Genomic DNA, 27,859 nt, shown 5'->3' with positions numbered 1-27,859 from the left:
TAAACCATACATACAGCAATATCTCTACTGATCAACTTTTCAAACCACCCAGACCTAGTTGGCACGGTAACTTAGTTCATCTCCACCCTGATTTCTCTCTCAACCAATCCTGTGCCACAGCCCAAGCAACCCCTCCCTGACTGTTTTTGGTCCACGTATGCTAAGTCAGCAGGTTATCCAGAGTTCAACAGTCTTGCTTCAGGATGCCAGATCAGCCTGTAAATGCCTGGCTAATGATGTAATTGATCGATTGTGATTTGGTAGAGAATATGGGAGAGCGACTGGCACTTGGCTTAACTTGTGGTTGACTCAATGGGGTTTTAGAGTTGTTTAGAGTAGGATCTGACCTTCAACCTGGTTTCAGTTGGGTTTTTGGAAAGTTGTTTGGTAAGGGTAGTGGCTAACAAACTTGAGTAAGCAATATTTTGACACAATATTGAGTGACACAATTATGGTTTTTTTATTATATTAAACAAGAAAACAAAACAAAATTACAAAATAGCACACAACGTTTACAAAAACTTCACAAAAAAAAAAAAAAAGAAAAAAAACATGAAAAAAATTATAGAACAAGGAATTTAAAAACTTTGAAAATTGATTAAAAAATTTATTTAAAATGTTTTACAGTTAAAAATAGAAAATGATTTTACATAAAATACAGTGCAATCATTTCGGGTTGCATGAAATACAGTGCAATCAGAATCAGATTATGATTCTTCACAATTACCAGTTTAGATTCTAACAAAGTTTAGAAAATGAAGTTAAACCTTTAGATATCAAACATATTTATTTTGTCTTTTTTTGTAAAACATTCTGTTGCAGCTGAATACCATGAAAAAAATCAACAGCCAAAAGACTACTTGCATAATGACTTTTGATTATTGTTTTACCAAAAGTGCCACTGCAAAAACAACTAGACTAAGTAATATAGATTTCAAACATCATTTAAAAACAAGTAAACAGTCAGTAACCAAATAAAAGCAAACAAAAAATTAGCAAAAGCACAAATAAATACAACTGAAGAGGTACAGAAGTAGAAATCAAATTTAAAATAACACTGCATAGTTAATTTAGAATGAAATATAGATGTATCCCTTTTGAAGTTATGAAAGTTATTCAGTCAAGATCAGTGAGTTCTTTGATAAACAATAATGGCACAAACAACTGCAGGAATATTACGCTGCTGTCACTTTAAGACCTAATGTACCGTTCCAATATAATTCTGCACATGAATTTTCAGTTTAAATGCTGCTTGCGTTCACTTAAGACAAAACCTAGTGTGTTGACAAGGATATTTTAATGAAATTCTGTAGGGCTGCTCGATTATGGCAAAAATCATAATCACAGTCAGTATTGTAATCACAATTATTTAACACGGTTATGAGGGGGCCACATTACCAAAGCTTTTATGGCTTTTATGGCTTATAGGCTCTTATGGAGGAACGCAAGGGAAGCGCTGGAAATGGGGTGAAATGGGGAGCAAAAATCATTTTATCTGGATTATTTTATTTTCATAAACGTTGCAGGCCAAAATTGAAATCGAAACTGTTTTTCAATTAATTGCACAACCCTACAATTCTGTGTATATGTCTAAGCACAAGACGAAGCGAAAGAAAGTTCAGAATTCACACACTAGCCTATATGAAGCTGCTCTTTGTGCACATTATTTGAGGAATAAATTGCACACACATGAATCGATAAGCTGAATTGTAATTGCTTGTCTTATCAAATCCTCCAGTCTTGGAAATTTGCAACCAGTTCTCGATAGCCAACCCTAAACACAATCAGTTTAAAATACTTGCTAGCATCTCCAAAGGAAGACTTTCTGCCAGACTTGGATATTTTGCAAGGTTTAGATCTTTGTGTCGGCAAAGTTTATCTCTCCACCTTTTTGTTTCTCATCTGTTCTTCTTCATCTGTCTGTCTTTTCTTTTCACTGCCCATCTGTTGGGCATCCTTTATCCTCTGCATCCCTTGACCCCAACCCCTCTTTCTTTTGCTCTCTGTTTCTGCTTTGCACCATTGTTTTGAGCTTTTCTTGTGCCCCCTCTTGTGCCCCTCAGTCCTAAATCCTCTTACTTCCCCCACAAACCTTCTCTGCATGTCTGTGAAGGTTGACCTCTCCACATCTCCTGCGTGACATCATGCCTGTGTGTCTGTGTATTTCGGGGTAACCAGGAGACATGTCACAATTACAGGGCAAGAGTAATGTTGTGTTGGGAAGACAATGAGGTGTGTGTTTGTAATTTGGTTTAGTCTATTTAGTTTGTGATTTTTTTCCCCCTTTTTCTTTGGAAAACGTGATGCAGTAGTTCTAACTGTATCCAAAGCAGGGTTATTATAGTTAACTTAAAACCATTAAAAAATAATAATACAAATAAATAAATAAATAAATTGTTACTTAATATAATTACCTGAAATAAAAGAAATATAAAAAACTTACATTTTTTATTTTATTTTATTTTATTTAGTTGCCAAATTAAAAATTAATAAAAAACATTATATAGGCATATTTTAAAAACAAAAACTAATGAAAATTACTGAAATTACAAAAATGTAAACTAAAATTAAAATAAAAAATCTAACTATTAATAAAAAATAAAATGATACTAAAGTAACACTGAAAACATGTGTCCTTATAAACAGTCAGTTTTTTCAAACAATAGAAAACTTAGCTGCTTGCAAACTTCACATGTATTAGCTGCTCAAAACGAGTTTGCTCATTATTGTGGCTTTTGGAAAACGAAAATCACAGCATTCTTATTTTGTATGATAATTTCTAAGGAGAAAAAGGAAATGAAATGAAGGTCTCTGATACACCTACGCTGCAGGAACTGCCGCTGATATACGGTGGACACTGTACATCTGTCTTATTTTTCCCCCCACTTTGCCTTTCTTCATCTGTTTGTTCAGCCCTTATCAGCAGAGATAACGCAACAGCCTCTGTTTTGTGAAGTCTTAACAGCAGCCTAATAGGACGGTAGGTGTGGTGATCTGAACACTGTATGTTCGCATATAGTTTCACTGTCTTACCACGCAAATTGGGCTAGTTTCCACAAGTAAAAAATATGAAGCATTTTCAGCAGTGAATCAGCATATTAGAATGATTTCTGAAGGATCATGTATCAATGAACTGGAGTAATGACGCTGAAAATTCAGCTTTGCATCACTGAAATAAATTGCATTTTAAAATATAAACAGTTATTTTAAATAGCAATACTATTTCATAATCTTGATTTTTCTGTAATTTTGCGCATATAAATAAATGCAACCTTGGTGAAGATTCAAAAAGACCTTACAGCCCGAAACAGTAGTTCCCTTGGTGAATACTAATATAATAATGCTCATTCTTCTTCCTTTCTGTCAGAACGCTCTCCTCACCGGCCCATTCTTCAGGCAGGCCTTCCAGCCAACGTCACTGTGCAAGTCGGAGAGGATGCTAAGTTCGTCTGCAAAGTCTACAGTGACGCTCAACCTCACATCCAGTGGCTGCAGCACATTATGAAGAACGGCAGCCGTTACGGTCCTGATGGACTCCCTTACGTCCGGGTGTTGAAGGTAGGCTCACTTTTCATTTTGGCTATATAGGCCTCTTTTTTTCCATGTATTTTATCCTTGCATTTTGGGGAACATGAATGTTTTGATGCAGCTGATTTCGTTTCGAAAGACTGAGAAGATGCAAAAACACTTCATTCTTGCAGGAGATATTCTTAGATATCTTATTCCATGTAACGGGTGGTGCTCCCTCATTTTCTGCTCTCCTAAAGAGTAAGTGAGATTATAACAGGTTCCCATATGTGTTTTTGTCCCTCGTTGCGGCGCCCCCTAGCGCTCGGGCATTAACAGCTCGGACGTGGAAGTGCTTGTGCTCAACAACGTCACGGAAGAGGACTCTGGTGAATATACGTGCCAAGTATCCAATTATATCGGTCAGGTCAGCCAGTCCGGTTGGCTCACTGTCCTTCCAGGTAAAATGAGACCGAGACGCCGATCCCCTGGCGTCCCCTTCCCCTTTGCTGGTGTTTTGGGTTGTGGGGATCCTGGGATTTTCGCTGAGCCGTTGTGGTGTGGTTTGGTGTTTTTCTTATTTTTTGGTGGATCTTTCCTTGTGCCCAATCAGCCATGGAAACAAGCCTTTGGTCTGTCATTGCCACTGCCTTCCTGTTCTGTTCTGTGTCAAGTTTCCCTCCTACTTTTTCCCCTTTGATTTATCGCTTTTCTTAAATACTTTCTTGGTGAAAAGGCAGTGGCTTGTTTTCCATGTTTCTTCACTTGTGTTCACCTGGTGGGTTCACCTGTGTTGGGTACAGAGATTTCGGCCTTCATTTAGATCTAGGTTTATTTAATGATTTTATCCTGCCCTTCCTATTTGACGATCTTCTTCTCTCCCGAAGTGGAACATCTACCATCTGTGTAATGCGTAGATGGGAAGTACATCATTGAACATCTTCTTTTCTCTTCTTGGTATTATGGGTCTGATTTTGTTTCTTTTCTGTTCTTCTCTTTCTTCCATCTACCTCCCATCTTCCTCTTCTCCTGCGTTTCCTGCTTTGTTTCCCTCAGACGGCAGGTGTGAACACTACGGACAAAGAGATCGAGGTGCTCCACCTGCCTAATGTAACTTTCGAGGATGCGGGCGAGTATACGTGCTTGGCGGGTAACTCTATTGGGATCTCCTATCACACTGCTTGGTTGACGGTGCTTCCAGGTATACACTCGTCCTCTACTGCTTTATGTCAAAGCCACGTTGGTTGATATCACACCATTGGTCTTTGAGAGGGAACAAGAGCCACTTGGGATGGTGCTCAACAGTGCTTGTTTTAGTAGCATTGCACTAGATGTGCTATTATAGTTGGTAATATCTCACAAAGAAAAAAAATGTTTGCATACCGAAATTACAGATCAAAAAAATTATTTATAAATGTATTAATAATTGATTTAATTTTTTTAATTACATGTAATTTTTATATTTTCTGTTTAATTTAAGTAATTTTATTGTTTTTTCATTTTTAAATGTCTAAAATAAAATTAAAAATAAAAATGTAAAAAATAAAACTGCACCCAAGTGAAAATTAAAAATAAAAATGTAAAAAATAAAACTGCACCCAAGTGTCTCGAGATCCCTATTATTTTCAATTTTCTCTTCCCAACTAACATTTTAGTGGTTGCATGTTTAGAAAGATGTGCTTTGATGGAATAGTTACAGTTCTGTCATTATTTACTCACCTTCATGTTGTTTTAAAGTTTGTCTGACTTTCCATGTAACACCAAATGAAAAAAATGTCCAGATATATCAAATAATTTGTTAAATTGCGAATGGGAGACCTAGGGAATTTGTTCAGTAGTCTGTTCTTTGCGCAAAACTGCAAAAAAAAAAAAAAAAAAAAAAACGAGCAATGTTTTGTTGACGAATGAATGTCAGATGGGTTTAAAATGACATGAGGGTGTTGATGATAAAATATGTCCTATATATGTTTCAAAGTCTTTTTCCATTTCAGCTCTAATAACTGCTTTGTTCTCTAAAAAAAGTCTCAAGGTTTGCTTACCTTCTCATGCTGGACTTTCTTAGTTATTTGAGCCACTTCAGTGTTTTTGAGTGTGATTGAGAACAGAAAGGTTTAGATCTTTTGGTACATTTTTTTTTTCAATTTGGACAGGTTTAACTGAATATTAGTGAATTCAACATAGTTTTACGAACAAGGCTATCTGTCGTCATGCACAAGACAGCATCCTGTGTGCATGCTAACATGCATAATTCAACAGCGTGCACCTCACTATATCCTGAGCAGGAAACAGACCAAATCTTTGACCGCAAATGGCACTACTTACTGGTCTGCGGTCAGACAGATGGAAGACAGTGTGCGTGTGGTGTGTGTGTGCGTGTTTGATCGTATCCATGAAGTGTGCATTTCCGAAGGACCTCAAGTGTCAGGAAGTACTTCAATACTGTGGTCATATGTAAACCATTTTGTGAGCGTGGGTATGTTTGCAGTGGCCATTGAATGTCAGGAAATATGCTACGATGGAAAGAAAGATCACCAAGGAGATCTCTTTAATATCTCAGTTATTAAACTGAGATCAAATTGAGGCTGAAGTTTCAGATTTTTCTTCCAAGACACCAGAAATATCATGTGTCTTAATATGAACTCCAAATGTTGAACTGCTCTTCAAATTCATTTTTATAACTCTTACTTAAATTGATACTTAAAAGTACCCCTATTATGGGTAATGAAAGGTTCATATTTTGGGAGTCCCCAACAACAGGTTGACATGCATGCAAGGTTTTATAATATGCATTTATTTTTACCTTATTTGCTCAATGACTCCCAAAGATTCGCTCAACGATTCATTTTTTCAAACCCCTCCTTTGCGTGACGCTGATCTGCTGTGATTGGTCAGATTGGTCTCATTTTCATTTAATCATGCCTGTAATGCCTGATAAAGCAGTGTTTGTGAGCACAGTGATGCTTTGTTTACAGCGTTACCAGGGAAACCACTATTTTAAGCTCCAAAAGCTGCACCTAGTGGCAAAGAATGAATTTGCATTTTCATTCAGACCAATGCGAAAAGACCAACAAGTGGGCGGGCAAATATGCTAGTTTCATGTTGACGTCCACATGAAACGGCTTGGGATTCGTTTTAAAAATGACTCGTTTCAATGATTCAGAGTCGACTCTTTCTTTTAAGAGAAAGTACCTTTATACATGGTTCACTTTCAGATTTAAAACTTTGCAGGACGTTTTCATTCACTTAGAGCTGTGTACACACTGCATGAAAGGTCATTTTCAAAAATCCACAATAGGGGCACTTTAAATAAAAAAAATATTCTGAGCTAAGGATGAGGAACATCTAAATAAAATTTCTATCTGACTGGTCGAGAAAACTGCTTTGTAGAACAAATTTAATAGTTTGAGTGTAGTTTGAGAATAAGTGTGTGTCTGTTGGTTCATCTTGTAATTCTTTAGTCACCTTCATCTTTTCCTCTCCTGTTTTGTTATCACTGGCAGAACATCTTGCTCTGAAAACCTTAATGTCCTTCATGACCATCTTAAAACGGTGCTGTGTCCAACATTAAGGTTTCTGGTGCATTATTCCTCGGCTGTATGACTTGAGGAGTGTCTTAAATCCTTCTTAGTTTGTTGCCTCACTTCTTTCTGATCCTTCTCGCTGCTCTACAGCAGAGCCAGATGTCTTCAATCCGGAATATCCTCCAGACTATGTGGAGATCGCCATCTACTGCATAGGCGTCTTTCTCATCGCCTGTATGGTGGTGATTGTGGTGGTTTGTCGAATGAGGACGTCGGCTAAGAAGCCTGATTTCGGGAGTCAGCCAGCAGTGCACAAGCTGACCAAACAGATCCCTCTGCGGCGCCAGGTAACAGAAAGTAGATAAAGAGTTCTAGAAATCTTATACACACCTACATACACACACTAATATAAGAATGATTTATCTTTGAATTATGAAATTAGTGGGGGTTTCTAAGGCAAGTTTATGCTTAGTGATTCGAACCAGCCTCTTATTTTGCATTGCATTTTGGCATCTAAATTGTTTTGGACATTTATGCTGCGGACATGAATGATTCTTCAAATCATCCAATCAAGTTTTTTTTTTTTACATTTTTATTTAATATTTAAATTCATTTTTATATATAATAAATAATGATATTTTAATGTAATTTATTGTATGAAGATAATTGAGCCAGAGATAATTGAGAAGATAATTACATAATGACTTTTTATATTTAGATTTTATGTATGATGGTGTTTTATTGTATACATTTTATATATAATGTTTTCTAATGATTTTATATTATATAAAAATACATATTATCAAATATAATCTCAATTATTGGTATAACATGTTGACTTTTACATGATTAAGATGTATATCAAGTATTATATAAGGTAATTGAGAAAGATAATTCTATTTTAAGTTGACTTTTTATTATTTATAATTTATATTTTTGATTATAACTTTATATATCAAAAAATATATATATATATATTACATGTAATATACATTTTTTATATAGAACAGTTGTTATAATCTGCATTTTTTATGAATGTGCATAATAGAATAATATATATATATATATATATTATATATAATATAATATATTATCATATATTATATATATATAATATATATCATATATATATATATATAATATTATATATAATATATATCATATATATATATATATATATCATATATATATATGAGCAACAGTTCTATTATTCTAGATCAAATATTTTATTAAAGTTTGTAAATTTTAGTTTTGTAAAGCAGTGCCTTTGTTGTAAATTTTTGAATAACATGTCAAGTTTTTTTGTTGAGAAGTTGAAGGTATGCTATATGGTGGTAAGTTGGAAACATTCTTTGAAACCATTAAATTTTGAGCAAATTTATCATGCATTATAAAACCTAAAAAATAAAAAGGAACATAAAAATGCATGGCTTTTAGGTGTAGGTAACTTCAATTAAGCCTGATACGTTACTCGATATTTTGTGCTATTATTTATATCATATAAGTCACAGCTTTCTATATTGATAATGTTGAGCTGCTAAACGCACACAATGACAAACACACATGTAGGTGTTGATAATGTTTGGTGCTGTCTTCAAGACCCAGGTGATCAGCCATCCGTCTTTCCTCTTGCAGGTGTCGTCTGACTCCAGCTCCTCCATGAGCTCTAGCACACCATTGGTCAGGATCACCACTCGCCGTAGCTCCGCCCACGACGACCCCATCCCAGAGTACGACCTCCCTGAGGACCCGCGCTGGGAGTTCTCCAGAGACAAGTGAGCAATTTCAGTCTTCAAATTCACCTGGTTTATGAATCCCACATACACACTGCAGCTGTCCCACATACACACTGTACACATAGTTCAGTTTTACGGGGGTGTTGCTAGAAGCGATACAGCAAAAACCGGAAGCTAACAATAAATAATTTTTTTTTCCTATTAGATTGTGTTTTATTAACGTCTACACCAACCCCAACCCTAAACCTACCCCTTACAATAATGCAAAAACAGTAATTATTGTTGTACAGTGTGGCAAAAAATGACGCTATATTGATTTGCGCATGCCCAATATACGAATCTGTATAGTATTTAGCCTTAACCTTTTTACGAGAGTGACAACCGCATTATCCAACCGAATTGACTCCTGAAAAAAATGAAGGTAGTGACAGCTGCATTTATGGAAATTCTACACAGTGTGTACGAAACCAACTGAACAACTGGCTGTTAATGATGTATTTAAACGTTTTTCAGAGTTTTTTTTTTTTGGTATTTAAGGTGCAAGAAATCACAATGTTTGTTTTGACTCATTAGTTTTGCCAGATTTTGCTAGAAAAAAGGGACAAATAAAAACAAGCCCATAATTAACTTAAATCCAAATGCGTTATCTTAAGAATAAGCCACAAACCAAAATATAGTGATCTGCCTACTTTGTTAACATAAACTGGATTGCGTAATGAGCTGAGCCCAAAGATGCTTAATAATAAGTGGACATGGCAACCCTTCAGCCTACCAAATATAAACAAAACTCAGCGGTGGTTTAGTTAAAATCACTGACTGAACATAACGAGTCTTTGGTTGCTGTCATATTTCTACTAAACGTGCGAGACGGTAAAACGTAGCTATTGTTACCATGGTGTCAGTCATCGCAGTTTCTAGAGTGAGTCGTGTTTCGCGTTTGTCACTTCAAAGCATAATCTTGCATCTTTTTCACTTGTAAATCATTGTGATGTGAAGCTAATCTTCTTATACGCTTACAATCCCATTATGTCTAATTATTAACCTGTGACTTATGCAGGCGCAGTGTACAATCAATCATTCATAACACAACACAGGCCTCTGTTCGGTAGCCGTTATTATTCTTCGAGAAACCAAACACACATTTTTCTCATTATATAATGGAAAATACAAGTGGCTACCAGATAACTTTCTGTTCTCTTCTGACACTGTGACCTTGATTGATCGTGTGACTAATGAGAGAAAGTCAGACTCTTAGATTAATGTTTAATTGTCGTGCTTAATATTTACGAAATGCGTCCGTTATAATTTGGAGGTTTACAATGGATCCACTATTGTGGAGTTGCCAAAACATTACAGATTCATAATTAATGACTAAGAAGGCCTGTTTAAGCAATCTGTAACAAAAATGGTGGTTAAATAGGAGTCTGTTTGTACTTTGATTGTCTCAAGGATGATTTGTAAGCAGTTTAACATGCTATTATTCAACTCCAAACTCTAACTAAGTTTTATTTATTAAATGAATGGTTGAAACCCAGCAGGTGCAGGTGGAGTGGCTCAGTTTTTGCTGGATTAAGCTGTTCATGATTTAACAGTCCTTACATGTTCTCAACTAATGGCCAGTAATGTTCATTCTATAGGTGAAGGGAAGAACTATTTTATTTATTTTTGACTTCACACCCACTAAAGGAATTGTTGCCTTTGGGCAGACAAGCTAAGACGTGTTTTTGTGAGGAGTGCAAGACTTACGGATGAAAAGATTTCGTTAGAAACCTTTCCAACAAAAAATGTTTTCAACCGGTAACCATATCAATAGTGCTCGATATTGTCTTTCTCTCTCTCTCTCTCTCTTTTTTTTTTTACATGTCTAATATTGAAAGTAGATAATATTCAGGGCCTGCATTTTTCAGTTCACAACAGTAAATAGTGAATTATTATTATTTCAAAAATACTTTGAAGTTATTTGTCTTTTTTACTGTGCATAATGCTTTCATAGCCGATTTTACTGGAATCATATTAATTCTAGATGTTTTGAAATTTGTAACATAATTAAGTCTTGTATGTACATTTTAAAAATATTTTTATTATGTAAAATATTAAATATATTATAAATAACTGTACTTTTTCTGTACATAATATTTTGATAACTGATTTTACTGGAAGAATGAATTAACTTGTACATTTTTACAATTATTATTAAATATCATATATAATAATAATGATGTTTTACTGTACATAATATTTTGATAAGCTTTACTGGAAACATATCAAATGTAGGTTTTTCAAAATCAATTTCTAACTTTATTTTAACAGTACATAAAAAAACATAAAATAAAATATAAAATATTATAAAATAAAATAATTATTTTAATTATTCATTATAAGATTTATTATACAATTGCTTATATATTAATTAATACATATATTGTATAATCTTATACATATACATTATACATAAATATTCATTCATTCATTCATTCATTATCAGCACAAAGTTTACGCTATAAAGTGTTTTTTATTATTTTTTGGCCTGCTGTCTTCATTCCTGCATGACGTGCCCCAGGGCACATGCCGGGCTGAAAACTGTGGAATGTTAACGTTTGCGGTCGGGGTGGAGGATAAACATAACTTTGATTATCTGTGGTGGGCTGGAGTAGACAGAGGCCGCCATTGACCATACGGCACAGAGGGGGATTGTGTTATCACAGCCTCAGATCGGCCCCGGGCCCCGGTGCGGGTGTGAATGTTTACATAGCCCAGTGCTGCAGGGGGCCGGGGACAGACCCCAGCTCCTGCCAATCAAAGGTTGACTGAGGGCCACTGGCAGGGCAAGAGGTCGAATGTCACAGTTATCGTGAGGGATGAAGATGAAGTGTGCGTGATTGTGTTTTAATGTTTGAGGGTGTGTTTGTTTACAAACTAGGGGTAATTAAGGGGACAAATTAGCTAAAAAAAGTTCCCTAAAGTTCCTTTGATGAAATTAAGATATTTTTTGAGCTGTTCTCAAATGGAGAGTTGGTCCATAAATAAAATTAAATATTTAAATTTTGTTTTATGCTCTGTAATATAATTTATTTTCGAAGTATTATGTATATGCATTCTAGCCCATATGAATATTTATAATACATTTATAAAAAATATATATACAAATATAAAACATACACATATATACAAAGTAAAAAAATATGTAAATAAATATAAAAGATAGACATATAAACATACAGATTTGTTTTGTATATATATGTTGTTTTAATAAATATATACAGAAAATATATTTTTGACATTTATGGTTGACACATTAAAAAAATAATAATATAGATATTATTAACCTGTACATATACAAATATTACTATGGAAATGTTATACATGTTATAAATTTATATCTTGATCTACCCAGAGAATATACATACAGTATGTGAACATTTTATATTGCTTTATATTATATATATATATATATATATATATATATATATATATATATATATATATATATATATATATATATATATATATATATATATATATATATATATATATAAAAATATTTTTGCAATTCTGCATAGAAATAAAACACTTTAGAGTCTCTTAACTGATGTATACATTACAACACTCTCCTGAAACATGCTCTAATCTTTTTTGCACTTGACCAGAGCGCGCTAGTCAAGCGTTAACCCCTTCTGTCTAGCCTTCTCTTGTACTCTTTAAGAAAGTCTCTAAATCCCCAAAGGCATATTGTTGCTCACCCCAGAGGACTGTAACTCTAGATCTCCCAGCCAGACATTCGGCTGTCACCCTCGCTAATGTCTAATGTAAGCTTTGCAATGGAAGGCAAAGGGCATCCACTTAACACCTACGAGTTAAGTAAACACAACACGCGCACTTGCAGCTCTGATATACGGTTGCTAATGCAACATGTTTCCAAACTAGACAGCATTTTTTGGCATCATAATTGCATCTGGAGACTGAAAACGTCTGTCTGGATGGATTGAAATGCTCATGCAAATGGGCATAAGTAACGTCTGTCAAGAGCTTTGGGTTTCTCTGTAATGTCTGTGTTTTTTGGTGTTGGTTTGTGCAGGTTAACTCTGGGTAAACCACTTGGCGAGGGCTGCTTTGGGCAGGTTGTGATGGCTGAAGCTCTGGGCATCGACAAGGACAAACCTAAAGAGGCCGTGACTGTGGCTGTCAAGATGCTGAAAGGTAAATATTTAAAGAGTAAAACTGTACTGTGGTGCGTGTCCTACAGTAAATCAACATTTAACCTTAGTTTACTTGCATGTTAACAGGATCTGAAGGGTTTTAATCATGCAGGTCTTTGCAACTCTGTGTAACTGGTCCATTTTTGCATTTATTTGAATTTATTTGAAACCTTTCACCACTAATGGCTTCATCAGATGTAGGATGGTGGGAATTACTTGACTTTTGACCTCATCAGCTCATAAATTGATGTGGGCGTCACCTTTCGAATGGTTCACATTGCTTTTTACAAGGGAGCTACTTCTCTGATGTTGTGAATCACAAAACTACTGGTTCATATACGGATGGCACTCGAGTGGAAGATCAAAGCTCGGCAGATACAAGTTACAAATCACACCGGCTCAGTAGACACGTGATATTCTACAGAACAGCAGACTGGAGGTTTTAGACTATTTTATGCAGAAGACAGAGTGCAGTGTTCGAGATGAAGGGATGCAAACATGTCAGGAAAGCTCTAATAATGTCTACCTGCACAGACAAGGCAGTTGCTAAAACAGCTAAAGAAATCTCGCAAAAACAACAGACGGACATGCAGCGTGCAATGCAGACAGAATAATATTGTCATATGGACCCTATGAGACTAAAATATCAGTAAAAAGATGGAACATTTTCAAGAAAAACAGCAGTGTGTTATGATCCCAGCAACACACTAAGACACCTCACCTCAGCTTTTGTTTTTCAGAGTGTAGGAAACGATATAATATAATATAATATAATATAATATAATATAATATAATATAATATAATATAATATAATATAATATACGTCAATATTTATATTTATAATTTATGCCCACAGCAATATATTAATTTACATAAATGTATTACTTTACATTTGTATAAATTAAATTCATATGGATTGTTATTTATATGAATTTTTATCTTTATTAGAAATATTTTTATTTTAAAATTTTACAGTTATTTATATTGTGTGTATGTATGTATATATATATATATATATATATATATATACACTGTATGCATAATAATATTATATTATATAAATATTATATAATAATAATAATAATTATCATATTATTATTAGTCATTGTTATTGTTATTTATACTTATATATTTTAAGCCATTTTGAATTCTAAGTATTAGTTTAATCAATAAATTAATTTAATTAATTTTTGTCAAAATAAATGTGAATTGTATCATTGATATCTATTTTGAGGGATTTTGGAATGGCACATTTATCTCAAATTGGTTCTGCCAGATATAAAGACCTCTCCGTCGTAAAAACGGAAAAACTTCTTCACATGAGCTAAGAGTGTTTCAGTTGGGTGCAAGTTTTAGTGAAGGTATTGTTATGATCTGAGAATGTGCATAAGTTGAGAAAGGGAGAAAGTGGGAGAGGAGATCTTGACTGTAGGGGCCTGCGCGGGGTTATTTGTCGGTGCTGAGTGATGTTGGTAGAGCTCGGGTCAAGAGGCCGCATAGCTGACCCGGTGCTCACCAGCTGCACGGCTCTCGCTCTTCACCTGCACAAAGAAAGACCCTCACACTGAAAGAAAGAGAAGAGCGTGGGGGAGGGAGCCAGCAGCTCAAAAGAAGTTTTAAAGGATGTTGAGAGGGCCGAGGGGGCAGGGCTGCAGTGGAGAAAACACTTGAAACAAGAGCATGTTCACCACTTACACCTGCCTTAATTACTGGCCCAAGACAAAAAACGTTCAGAAACTTAAAGGGAAAGTTCACCTAAAAATGAACGCTCTGGCATTATTTACTGATGCTGTTCCAAATCCATTTTAATTTCTTTCTTCAGTCAAACACAAAAGAAGATATTTTTAGGAATATCTTGGTGTTTTTTGTCCATACAGTGAAAGTAAATCAGGTCCAGTGTTGTTTTAGACTCTACTGGTTTTCTTCAAAATATTTTCCTAAATCTCAGAATTTTCATTTTTAGAAGGAATGTCTTTTTAAGTGTTGGAAAACTATGAAAAATCTTTTTTGGTAACTGAAATTATAAATAGGCTACCAGATGAAAAACTTAAACCAAAAAAAAGAAAAGAAATGTTGTTCTGCCATGTAACTGAAATTAATTTAAGTCAAAGTACTAAATTAAAAATGTTTACAGCAGTACAACTAAATTAACTAAAGATTTATAGAAATATATTATAAACAAACAAATAAAAATATAAACTAAAATAAAAAAAATTAAAAATGAGAATACAAATAATAATAAAATAATAAAAATGACAAAAGCACATAACCAAACGACTTAAAATGTAAACTAAAATAAAAAAAATTAAAAATGAGAATACAAATATAAGCTAGGTTAAAATATAAATAAACAATATAAAAGTATTTTTTGCTACTGTAAAGTATCCAACAGAATTCACAAAAACCCCATTTGTAGAGAAGGTCTTGAAACGATGAATCTGGTGTGGAAGGAAGAGCGCACAGCATTCTTAGCAGAAGACACTGGAGTAAGATAAGACAGGAATGGTGGTCAGTGGATTGTGTCAGGTTCGCTCTAGTGATCAGCAGGCAGATAATGAAAAACAACTGTCTCTAAGGTAATTACTCTAAATGGAAGAAGCGCTTTTTAATTGTGAGGCAATGAAAGGAGAGCTCTTCAGTGTAACACTAAACCACACAGACAGACAGTCCGGCCAATCCAGACAGTCTACTCATATCGGATGTGTTGGTATGTATAGCATACTAACGTACCACTCATACTACTATTGCATTATGTGTATATATATGAATATTATGCTACTAAAAAAATCTGTAAATAAGTTTTTTGCACTTTTACAGTGTAATGAGCAAGAATCATGAAGAACTAACAGAATTTATTTGTTGAGTGGGCACAATGAACACTAGGTTTATTTTGTGTTTTATTTTTAACCTTTCTAGATGATGCAACAGAGAAAGATCTTTCTGACCTGGTGTCAGAGATGGAGATGATGAAGATGATTGGCCGGCACAAGAACATCATCAATCTGTTGGGAGCATGCACACAGGACGGTAAGTGGAAATCTCATTCATTTTAAAGAGATAGTTCACCCAGAAATAAAATTCTGTCATCATTTAATCGCCCTCATGTTGTTCCAAACCTGTATGTTTTTCCATTGAACACAAAAGATATTTTGAAGAGAGTAAGTAACCAAAAAGTTAGCATTGTATGAAAAAAATAAATTACAATGAAAGTCCATGGTTACCAACATTCTTCAGAATGTATTCTTTTGTGCTCCACATAAGAAAGCAATGCACACAGGTTTGCAATAACATGAGAGTGAGTAAATGATGACACAATTTTAATTTTTGGGTTAACTATTCCTTTAAGCACCCACCTGTATAAATGACAGTGGGATGACAGTCTGTCTCTCTATCTTTCACAGGTCCGTTATATGTCATAGTAGAGTATGCATCTAAGGGAAACCTTCGGGAGTATTTGAGAGCCCGGCGGCCCCCGGGAATGGAGTACTCATACGATATAGCCCGAGTTTCAGATGAGCCTCTCACCTTCAAAGATCTGGTGTCCTGCACTTATCAAGTAGCCCGTGGCATGGAGTATTTAGCCTCACAGAAGGTATCTGCACATGCACTCCATATAAATACCATTTACTTCACTTGGTAAATGTCACTTAAATAGGCTTTAAGTGGTGCTGGTCTCAGTCTCAGTTCTGATCTTTCTAATCAAGTCAAGTCACTTTTATTTATATACTGTAGATCAGATTGTTTCAAAGAAGCTTCATGGTAATAATAAACCGGAAGAATAACAGTGTTAATGTAAAATTCACCAATTATGAAACAAACTGTACTGTAGTGTCATAATTCAGCTCAATTCAGTTCAGTGTTGATTCAGTTTAGTTCAGTAACAGTGTTGATGATCTCAGGCTGCTAAAATAAGCAGTAGCAAAAAGAAGAAACAAGTTGCTGGATAGTTTGCAAGGTTCACGCCATGAAATCTATTCAAGGGATTTGTTTGTACACACCTGTATATTCTGGTTTGTTCTCAGAGTGTCTGATTTCACATCTACTTGTCCCTAAACTTTAAAAAAAAAAAGTTAACAAGCGGCTAGATCTGTGCTGTCTATAAACAGAAATGGACCAGACTTCATGCCGATGGCTTTGCTAAACTGTTTATAGAATATCAATTGAACAGTTTAATCTTACAAGCATTTTTAAGGCGGTTTATTCTTTATTTTTTTTTTTTATTAGATTCATGCAACATTTTTCAGACAGTTACTGAATGAATCACGGCAGATGTGCACAACGGTCACAGCGCTCTCACTGCGAACATGCTAACTAAACACTGTCCTCACGCTCCCCTTCCCGTCTGGAATGTGTTCCCGTCCTTATCGTGCCTCAGACGCTCTCACATGCGGATCCGCCCTGCGGTTTATCCCTAAAGCACCTAAAACCTTTGTGTTGTTTGTGTCTGCGTGTGTGATTTTTGTCTGTGTTGATTTATGTTCTTTCTATCTTTCTTCATCTCTATGGCAGTGTATACACAGGGATCTGGCTGCCAGGAATGTGTTGGTCACGGAAAGCAACTTTATGAAGATTGCAGACTTCGGCCTGGCCAGAGACGTCCACAACATAGATTACTATAAAAAGACCACAAATGTGAGTTTCGTTTCGTCAGGAGACGCTCCTCTTTACCGTAAAACACATTTCTTGTTGATTTTCCTCTGGCTATGCATTCATTTGTTGATATTTATAGATATTACATGTAACGGCACTCATCAGTTGATGTTTAAATAAGAAGTTGAGACAAGAAATACCCGTTTTTGAAAGAAGTGTCCTCTGCTCACCAAGGTTGTGTTTATTTGATACAGTAAAAACTGTACAATTATGAAATATTATTACAGTTTAAAATAACTGTTTTCTATTTGAATATATTTTAAAATAAAATTTATTTCTGTGATGTAAACCTGAATTTCTAGCCATTACTCCAGTCTACACTGTCACATTATCCTTCAGAAATCTTTTTGATATGCCCCCCCAAAAATATTTTTTACTTATTATTATTAATGATAAAAACAGCTGTGCTGTTTATTATTTTTAAGGAAGCCAAGACACTTTTTTGTTTTCAGGATTTTTGATTTTTAATAGAAAATACAAAAGAACAATTAATTTGAAATAAAAATGTTTTGCAACATTATAAATTAAATTTTTGATCAATTTAATGTGTCCTTGTTGAATAAAATATTAATTTCTTTCTTTCTTTCAAAAAAAAAAAAAAACTTTGATTGGACACTAGTTTGAATAGTAAGTCCTCAGTATCTTTGGATCACATTTTCTGGTAAGAAAGACTTTAAATGAAATTAAATGCGTCTACTAAATGTTAAGTCTGTCAATGTTTAAGTGGCTATGATTTAGATCTCATTGGTTCTTGAAGCGTCCTTTATACAGACATATTCACGGTCGACTCCTTTCAGCCTCCTGCCATCTCTTTCTTTGTTCTCTTACCTTTTCTCTCTTTCATTTCTCTTTTTTCCCCTCTGTTTATCTGCCACCCCCCCACCCCGCGCTCTTGCCAGTCTTGGCATGATTTGCAGATTCCCAGGCAGTCGGTGTGTAAAGTGATTTCAGCTCTTTGCTTATTTGGGCCTGCCCTCTTCTCTTATTCCAAAGCTTGTTGTTCAGGCTCATGAGAAAGAAATGTTAGTGACAAACCTAAACACATTAGCATAGCTTTAACTCGCATTCCCACCATTATACCAGTCTCTAGCCCGTCTCTGATGCTTGTTTAGGCTGTAGTTCACTCATCTGAGAGTTTAGGTCGTCAGACGTGGCAGAGAATAGAGTGTGTGAATATTGATAGCATCGTTATCATCATTATGTTTGGGTCAATGTTCATGAAAGATCAACATGAAATCAAAATGTACCCTATTTACTTACTTAATAAAAATTCCTAGTCGTATTGTTCTTGATTTTAGTTGGTCTTTTATGGTTGTTAGATGGCATGCATGGTTGACCAGTTAGATTTAAATCAAAACTAGCCCTATTTAATTATTAAACATTTGTATTCTTATTGTGCATAATTCTAGTTTGTCATTAGTTGGGTTGAAATCAAAACTGATCCAATTGTATTTCTTAATAAACATTCCTAGTCTTATTGTGCATGATTCTAGTTGGATGTGTATGGTTGTTAGTTGGAACCATGTTTCAACCTATCAGACCTTCAAGGTTATGCTGGTTAGAGTTAGTTAGACCAGTAAAAAACCAACAACCTTGTCTAAAAACCCAGCTTGACAACCTTTAACAGGTCCAACTTGGATTTTACAACAGGGAAGTAAATGTAAGCGTCAACTGTTCCATACGTTATTCATCAGTACGGCTTTAGTCCTGATTTATTTCTCCATTCTTATCAAGGTCACATAGATCTGGCCATGAATATTTTAAACATAGTTTGCCATTATTAAAACAACGAGCAAAGCCCAGATTGAGAGATACTGATGACTGATTAATGGCTGGGGTTAGATTCAATTACACTAGTTCAACCCCATCTAAATAAAACACTGTGAGCCAGGAGATTGTGAACTCGGGGGCCCTTCTCCAAATGCCATTGAGTCTTGTATCTTCTCCACTAGCTCCAATTTATAACCCCACAATGACTCCTGAGGGAAATTAGAGTTTGGCGAGACGTCCCAACAAGATTTAATTGCCAATCATTATTGGCTGCTTGGGGCTTAATGAAATTCCAGGCTAACAAGGATCTGGTACAGATGAAGATGTGAGTGTGGCAGTGTCTGGATGTTGCTGTGTTGCCTGTCTTTGACCTTTTCTCCTATTGATGTCTGTAGGGTCGTCTGCCGGTGAAATGGATGGCTCCAGAGGCGCTGTTCGACCGAGTCTATACACACCAGAGCGATGTGTAAGTCAGCCGTTTATGTCCTTCGTTGTTGTTTGATTCTTTTTTATTTTTTATTTGTTTGTTTTTCATTTTAAAGGGGACATGTCGTGAAAAACAAGATTTTATTGCTCTTTTGTTGATGTTTACAACTTAATCTCCCACCCTAGTCCATGCACATTTTCATTTATTCATTTATCAGATGTTTTTATCCAAAGCGAATACACAAGCAATTCATCTGAATGATGCAAAAACACAGAATTGCTTGCAGTTCAAAGTTTCAAACATCGTCCAGAATAGTATAAGTATTAAGAAATAGTGAAAGCATAGAAAAAATAAATTTTTCTGCCACCGAGTAAATAAAAAAAAGTTATTGTGACTTTTTTCTCACACTTTATATACATAATTATTACTTTATAACATGCAGTTGCGACTTCATATCATGTAGTTCTGACGTTATAACTCGTAGCTGTGAGTTCATGTCTCACAATCATGAGAAAATAAGTATTTTTTTATCTTAGAATTGGACTTTATAACTCACAGTTGAGAGTTTGTATCTTACAATTCAGAAAAAAAGTCTGAATTGCAAGTTTATATCGCTATTCTGAGAAAAAAAGTTGTGAGATGTAAACTCACAATTGTGAGAAAAAAGTCAGAACTTAAAAAAGTTGCAGTTACCTTTTTTATTTTTTATTCAATGGTGGAAACAGGCTTCCATACAATGCAGTGAGTTTTTGGCTGTTTCTTGAATACTGTCAGGGATTCAGGCTGTCCAGATAGGGTTATTATTTATTGAATCTAAGCAATAACAGATACATTAAACCTTCTGAATGCATATTTACATATCAGTGCAACTGCGTTGCCAATTACACAGATAATTTGTATATAGTGACGATAACTGCTCATTGGTTTTGGATTGCTCTGGTTGGTTCTGCACAAGTTGTTATGGATCCAAGTCTAAATGATACTGTTAGAGCTGTTTTTCTTTCTACAAATTCTAAAAGTTGTCTGAAGTAATTACTGTGATCAGAGTGGCTATGTGTTTGTGTAAAGCGAGTAGTTTGGGAAAGAATAGGAACTGCTGGCAGGTGAGTTCAGGGGTACAAGAATTGTTTCTCTTGTGAAACAAAGGAGCAAGAGTGATGGAAAGTTAAGGAAGTGTTTTTGTCTGGCAGAAGAGAAAGAAGAAGGGCTGTTTCGCGGCCAGCGCTACACCAAAAAGCGAGAGATTTCACGGTCGACTTGCAACCAGTGCCGTGTTACTAATCTGCGCGACTTTAAAACCCTTCAGACGGGCCAGACTCTCACCTCCCAGAGCCCCGACGGAAATGCCCTCTATCTTCCCTTCACTCCGTCCCGTCACACTCCTCCATCCAGCTCTTCTCTACCTCATTGTTTTTTCTTTTTCGAACACTTAAAAGTCTAAATAATCCTTTCATTTGTGTTTGTGTTTATCCGCTAGTGCATGCTTGTTCCCTTTCATTTTAAGCTCACATATTGTTTTTTTTTTGTCTCTTAAAAAGATGAAACGGAAGTTATGCTTTGGTGCATGTTGGATTTTTCATGCGAACTCTGTGGGATGTTTTGAAGTTTTGGCTGCATGCACAGGCTGAAGTCATTTCTACATTCATTTGTTATTAATATTCTGGTCTTTTGGTTTGCATCCATCAAGTTCCAGATTACTAATTTGTGAAGTATTTAATGGAATGGCATTGGAATGTACAAAAACAGATATTATCATAAAAGAATGTGGTCATACTGTCCACCCCTAATTATATATGTTGTGTAATCTCTTGCAGCTCATTATCTTTTGTCATGTTTGCCTGCTCTTTGTGTGGTCTGTGCTGTAAAATCAAATCAATAGCAAAGAGACCCTTATTGATGGCAAACGCTTGAATCTTTTGTCTAATTATGCATCATCAGTCGCTAAGGACCCAAGCTTTCTGATTGGCTCAGAGGCAGACACGATCCATACATGACATCATATTAAATTAATACATAAATTATAATAAAAATTGGCATGTTTTGACAAACAAGACCCCTGGGAATGGGATTTAAGCTGCAGAGCTTGCAAAAATGGAAGTATTGATGCATTGTGTGTGAATTTCCTGTTTTTTCAGGATGTTAAATTGATAGCTTTTATGGTTGAGGTTCATCCGGCCTCATGCAAGGTCAGCTAAATTAGATTAAAGAAAGGCGTTGGCCTTTTTAAACCTATAAAATCAGGTCACTTTTTGCCTTTATTGCCTAGTTAGCATTTAGAGTTCATCTCATGAAATTTGTCAAGATCATGTCTGGGTTTAAATTTCACCCTAAGAAAAAATAAAAAATAAAAAATAAAATAAAATTAAATTAAATAGCAAAAAAAAATAAAATAAAATAAAATAAAATAAAAAAAGAAGTATTTATAATAAAATAAAATAAAAAAATAGCAAAACAATTAATTGATTGATTATTTTATTTTATTTTTAAAATGTATTTCATTTTAGGCATTATGGAAGTATTTCCATAAAAAAATATTTTCTTTATGCAAAAACAATCTCTTAATTTTTAAGTGAAATGTGTCATTCATTCATTGCTAATTAGCACACAAGCCATTTGTGGCCTATTGCATTGAAGCGCAAGGGTTCAAGAGGACATTGCAGTCACCCTCTTTGTTCTGAGTGTGAGTGATTGATCATGGGGAGGTCAGCCACGGTTACATGGGGTGACTGAATAGAGATGATGAATTTAGCAAACATGTCAGAGAAGATAACGCTAAATAAAAACGAGAAGAAGACAAACAAGGTAACTGACTGAATAAACAAACAAACACATGCAGAGAAAAGCAGAGAGCCTTTGTGCTTTGCTTGGTTTGTTGTGACTGCTGTGGGTCAACAGAAAATCTCAATAAGCATGAGACCAAAGAAAAGTCTCAAATGTGCTCTCCTCTGAATCTTTATGAGAAATACTGGAATTCATATTGATATATTGATCACAAACTTTGATATCTGATCAGATTTTGAGACAGTCTCAAATTTTCTCTCTACTGAATCATTATGAGACATATTGGAGTTCATATCGAGATCTCATTGATTGCGAATGTTGGCAGTTTTGAGGCATTCTTTTTCTCAGGAGAAACATCTGAGAAGCAGGAGACCAAAGCAAAGTTTTGAATTTGCCCTCCACAGAAACTTTGAGAAATATTGGAGTTCATATTGAGTGCAGTGCAGACCATTTTAGAGTCTTTTTCTCAGGAGAAACATCTGAGAAGCAATTGATATGTTGATGAAATCTCACCTCTTGTCTTTTCTACTAACCTGTGTGTATAGTTGTAGATGTGTATTTCTCAAGCACATTGTGTAATGCATTGATTTCAAACTGTTATATCTTGTGATTGTGAAATGCTTTTGTTAACTCAGCAGGTTAAATAAAAGCGTATGCAGATGATAAGGGTTTCTGGCTCTGCATGTCCCCTGGCCTATTTTTGGGAAGCTTTTAACTCGCATATGATGAGTCAAAGGTCAGAAACCCTCTGTGGAAACTCTTATCATCTTAGATGAAGCAACATGGAATTGGCATGTGTTGAAAAATCATTCCCCGCTACAATCTTCCGCCCTCTGGACGTTCGTTTCCTGTGGGTCTTGCTAATGTTTGTTTTGGCTGGACAATATGTGTCATTGTGGCGTCCATAGAGGACAAAAGCCAGCTTTGAGTCCAAAGCCATTTGAGTTGTATAAAAGTGGTCCCACAGTCCGGGACGCTGGCAGAAAGACCGCATTGAGACCTCAACAGCTACTGCGTTGTTAGTGCCAACAAATATCACTACTGTAAATGAATCAAATTGGGATTTTTTGGAAAGGCTTCATTTCACAGAGCGTTCCTCATCCAAATTTTGGGGATAGTGAAGTAATGGTACCACAGAGGAGGCTGGAATTTGTTGTTAAATAATCGAGAATAACTAAACAAAATGCTGATTGTTGAACGCCAGTATACTCGCACTGTATTTACAGTCAAAACACTGATTGAAAGTGTAATATGAACCATGAGAGGACCGTGTTTTTTGTGTGTTGTTCTGGTAAAGTGATCTGATGAATGTGTGTCTGTCTCTTCCAGCTGGTCGTTCGGGGTTTTAATGTGGGAGATCTTCACGCTCGGTGGTTCTCCGTATCCTGGAATACCTGTCGAGGAGCTCTTTAAGCTGCTAAAAGAGGGTCATCGCATGGACAAGCCTGCTAACTGCACCAACGAACTGTGAGTGTTGATGTTTTCTCAAAGGTTTCATGTTGCATTGTTTGTAATAGAAATCTTTTTCTGATCAATAAAATCTCTTTGCATTTGACATAACTTAGTGCTTGTTAAAGGGGTAGTTCACCCAAAAATGAAAATTACCCCATGGTTTACTCACCGTCAAGCCATCCTAGGTGTATATGACATTCTTCTTTCAGACGAATACAATCAGAGTTATATTAAATAATGTCCAGGCTAATTCATGCTTTATAATGGGAGTGGATGGTAGCCCAAAATTTGAAGTCCAAAAAATTGCATCCATTCATTATAAAAGAAGTCCACATGTCTCCGGGGGCTTAATAAAGGCCTTCAGAAGCAACGCAATGCATTTGAAAAATATCCATATTTACAACTTTATAAACCTTAATCTCTAGCTTCCGCTTACTGTCGTACGTGTGTTCACGAGAGAGTGGTGTCCAGCGGATGATGTAGGACATAGGCGTAGTATAAGCTCCGGTGAGAATATGCTAGTCTCGCGAGAAACAAGTTTTGTTTACAGCAAAGGAAAACTAATGTCCTCTTGGCTTATATTGAAATCCTCCGACATTTTTCTTTACAAATCCATGTTTTGTACTGCTAATTCGTGACCGGTGTTTTGTTTTGCTCTCTCCTCTGCACTTCCGTGTTCGTCACCTAGAAGATAGAGATTAAAGTTTATAAAATTGTAAATATGGATATTTTTCTTACACAAACTCATTGGTTCACTTCAGAAGGCCTTTATTAAGCCCCCAGAGCCATGTGGACTTCTTTTGTAATGGATGGGTGCAATTTTTTTAAATTAAAATTTTGGGCTACCATCCACTCCCATAATAAAGCATGAATTAGCCTGGACATTATTTAATCTAACTCCGATTGTATTTGTCTGAAGAAGAATGTCATATCCACCTAGTGTATATTTACTCACCAAGCCATGCGGTTATTTTCATATTTGGGTGAACTAACCATTTACTTTTTTTGTGGTCATTTCAGTTGCATTTCAGGACTAGTTAAACTAGTGTCCTGCTGCTAACCATTTTCTATAATTGTATGTTTCACAGTCAGTGAGCCCCACTGAAAAGCTAGCGCCCCCTTTTTGCCATGTTGTTGCTTGCATTTAGTATGTCCTTGTACCAGTTCAGATGTTGCGCAAATCTTTTTTTCTACTAATTTTTTCTGTCTTGTATTTATCTAGTCAGCGCACTAGTTAAGCTATCATACCGCTAATAATTTACTGTCTAGTTAAGCTGGCGTCATACTAACGTTTTACTTATCATATCTTTACTTGATTTCAGTGTGTCCATGTATTACTGTCCTGCTGATCATTTTATTTCTACTATTTTTTTTATTTCTGGTTTGCATTGACCTTGTCAGTGAGCTAGTTAAGATAGTGTTCCACTAATCATTTACTTAGTTTTCTTCCTTTGCATTTCAGTGAGCTAGAATTGCATTTACATTAATCAAGCTGGCATCCAACACTCACCTTTTATAGTAATATATTTGTCATTTAAATTTAGTGTCAGTGATTAAGCTACTTTTTAATCTATTTTTTCTGTCTTGCATTTACCTTGTCAGTGAGCTAGTTTAATTAGCATCATGAGCTAGTTTAAAAAGCAATCATTTACTTTTTCTGCCTTTTTTAAATTTGTATTTAATGTGTCAGAGAGCCAGTTAATCTAGTGTCCGACTAATCACTTTCTTTTTCTGACATTTTATGTCTTTTATTGAGTCTTTGTGTCGCTTAGTTAAGCTGATAACAGTTTTAATCATATTTTTCACTTGCATGTAATCTATACAAGTTAAGATAATTAAGATAATTTTCTACTAGCCTTTTTTGTCTTACATTTAGTGCGTTAGTTAAGCTAGTGTCCAACTAACTGTTTTAATCACATTTTTGACTTGCATGTAGTGTACATGTACTAGTTGAGCTAATTTTTTTTAGTTTTATTCTTGTTTTAAAAAAAATAACATTTAGCCTAGCAATGCATTAATTTAGCATAAGTGAATTAAAAATGCATAAGTGAATTAAAAATTTCACATCCTAAATTGACAAAAAAGTACCTATAAGCCAACCTGTTGACGACCTAATAGACTTTCAAGTTAACTTGCTGCCAAAATAAGATGTTTGCATTAGTTTTGAGATGGTACGTGGGCAGCAAAATTACGATTACCCTTTCTTCGAAACCTGCTATTTAGTGCATGTGTATTCGTCTGAGCATGTCTGATCACACAAATTTTCCACGGGTGCCGCAGCATAAATGGCTGCCCACTGCTCCGGGTGTGTGTTCACGGTGTGTGTGTGTTCACTGCTGTGTGTGTGCACTTTGAATGGGTTAAATGCAGAGCACGAATTCTGAGTATGGGTCACCATACTTAGCTGTATGTCACGTCACTTTCAAATGGTTGATTTCCAAAACAGAGCTTAGAAATAAATAAATGATGTCACGTTGTCTTTTCTCAGGTACATGATGATGAAGGACTGCTGGCATGCGATCTCCTCCCACAGGCCCACATTCAAACAGTTGGTCGAGGACTTGGACCGCATTCTCACTTTGGCAACCAACGAGGTGAGCTGTGCACACGTTCACACACATGCATAAACACACTCGAAACCATTCACGCTTTCCCTATAGTTCTGGATCCATCAAACCTGTGCCAACACTGGCTCCGGCTCAAGATCCGTGAGGGAAAGGAAACGGTTTTTATGGTCAACTTACAGGTCGCTTGGGTTTTCGAGAGCGGCCCTCGTGCTAATGTTGCTCAATAGTCAGATGGATCCCTACTAGACGATTCTTTCCGTTCCCTAGCTGTCATCCGTGATATCCGTGTGGCGGACTGAGGGATTGAAATCTGTCAGAACTTGTCGAAGGGGGGGATTGAGCCGTGGAAGAGAGATGATGCCAAAAGCCCCGCTCTCGCTCGCCGTTTTGAACTTTAGAAATGTAATAAAGTGCCTCTGCTTTCTTCCCCCCATCTTAAACTGCTCACAGATGTGAAGGTCTTTAGTAATGTGAGCTGCCTTGTGTTGAGCAGCGAGAGTTCAATCCAACACTCATTTACAGCAACCTAAACCCCCCCTTCCTCTCGTCAAATAGTTCAATACCAGCCACAAAGAGAAAATGGCTCCAATTTTGTCTGAGGAATGAGCCAGGAAAAAACTTCCTTTCTGGTCATATACATTTATGTGCATTGGATGTTCAGATATGCATTTCAGAAATATATACAAGTCTTTAGGTGTGTTCTGTTACCGATTCACTGAAACTCGATAAGAAAATATTGGTTAGGTTTGACATTCTGAAGGCGATTGTTCAGACGTGGAATCTGGCTCGGTGGTTTCCAGCATGGTTAAACTCGGATCGAGCGCACTTCATTTTTGAGGAAGCGGCTAGTAGATCAGTGTTATTGCTGGTGAGCCACAGCGGAAAGTATTATTTGAGTTATAAATAATTATTTTATTATATACACTACCATTCAAACATTTGGGTTCAGTATTTCTTGTTTTTGAAGGAAAGACATTATTAATTTTATTCTTCAAGAACACATTAAATTGATCAAAAGTGACAGTAAAGCTATTTAAATGTCATAAAAGATTTCGGTTTCAAATAAATGCTGTTCTTTTGAACTCTCCATTCATCACAGACTCCTGAAAACTAACTGGAGAATTGTGAAAACTAACTGAAAGTAAAAATAATAATAATAGTAATAATAAAATTAATAAATAAATAAATAAAATAAGGAAAACTTGAACTTATTCCAAGTCAACAGCAGAAAGTATTGTTTAAAATAATCAT

The 27,859-nt window shown here is 35.5% G+C and overlaps 1 protein-coding gene across 10 annotated transcripts in view; it reads left to right on the top strand.

Annotated features, from left to right (window-relative positions):
• LOC109100701 (fibroblast growth factor receptor 2) overlaps positions 1 to 27,859 on the top strand; it is a 50,585-nt gene that overhangs the window by 19,759 nt on the left and 2,967 nt on the right. For 3 of the 10 annotated variants that reach the window (XM_042737529.1, XM_042737530.1, XM_042737520.1), the window contains 11 exons: positions 3,368 to 3,558; positions 4,564 to 4,708; positions 7,179 to 7,381; positions 8,664 to 8,803; positions 12,840 to 12,961; positions 15,878 to 15,988; positions 16,363 to 16,553; positions 17,471 to 17,593; positions 19,777 to 19,847; positions 23,919 to 24,056; positions 26,530 to 26,635. In XM_042737529.1, the coding sequence (XP_042593463.1) occupies positions 3,368 to 3,558; positions 4,564 to 4,708; positions 7,179 to 7,381; positions 8,664 to 8,803; positions 12,840 to 12,961; positions 15,878 to 15,988; positions 16,363 to 16,553; positions 17,471 to 17,593; positions 19,777 to 19,847; positions 23,919 to 24,056; positions 26,530 to 26,635 (1,541 nt within the window). Of the gene's footprint in view, positions 1 to 3,367; positions 3,559 to 3,829; positions 3,969 to 4,563; positions 4,709 to 7,178; positions 7,382 to 8,663; positions 8,804 to 12,839; positions 12,962 to 15,877; positions 15,989 to 16,362; positions 16,554 to 17,470; positions 17,594 to 19,776; positions 19,848 to 23,918; positions 24,057 to 26,529; positions 26,636 to 27,859 lie in introns of all 10 variants that reach the window. The other 7 variants (XM_042737527.1, XM_042737525.1, XM_042737526.1 and 4 more) reach the window with 7 other exon arrangements.

The sequence above is a fragment of the Cyprinus carpio genome, chromosome B13 (assembly GCF_018340385.1).
Source record: "Cyprinus carpio isolate SPL01 chromosome B13, ASM1834038v1, whole genome shotgun sequence".
In the NCBI taxonomy this organism is placed as follows: domain Eukaryota; kingdom Metazoa; phylum Chordata; class Actinopteri; order Cypriniformes; family Cyprinidae; genus Cyprinus; species Cyprinus carpio.
The sequence above is the reverse complement of the archived record's forward strand: the minus strand, read 5'-3'. Positions and strand labels throughout refer to the sequence as shown.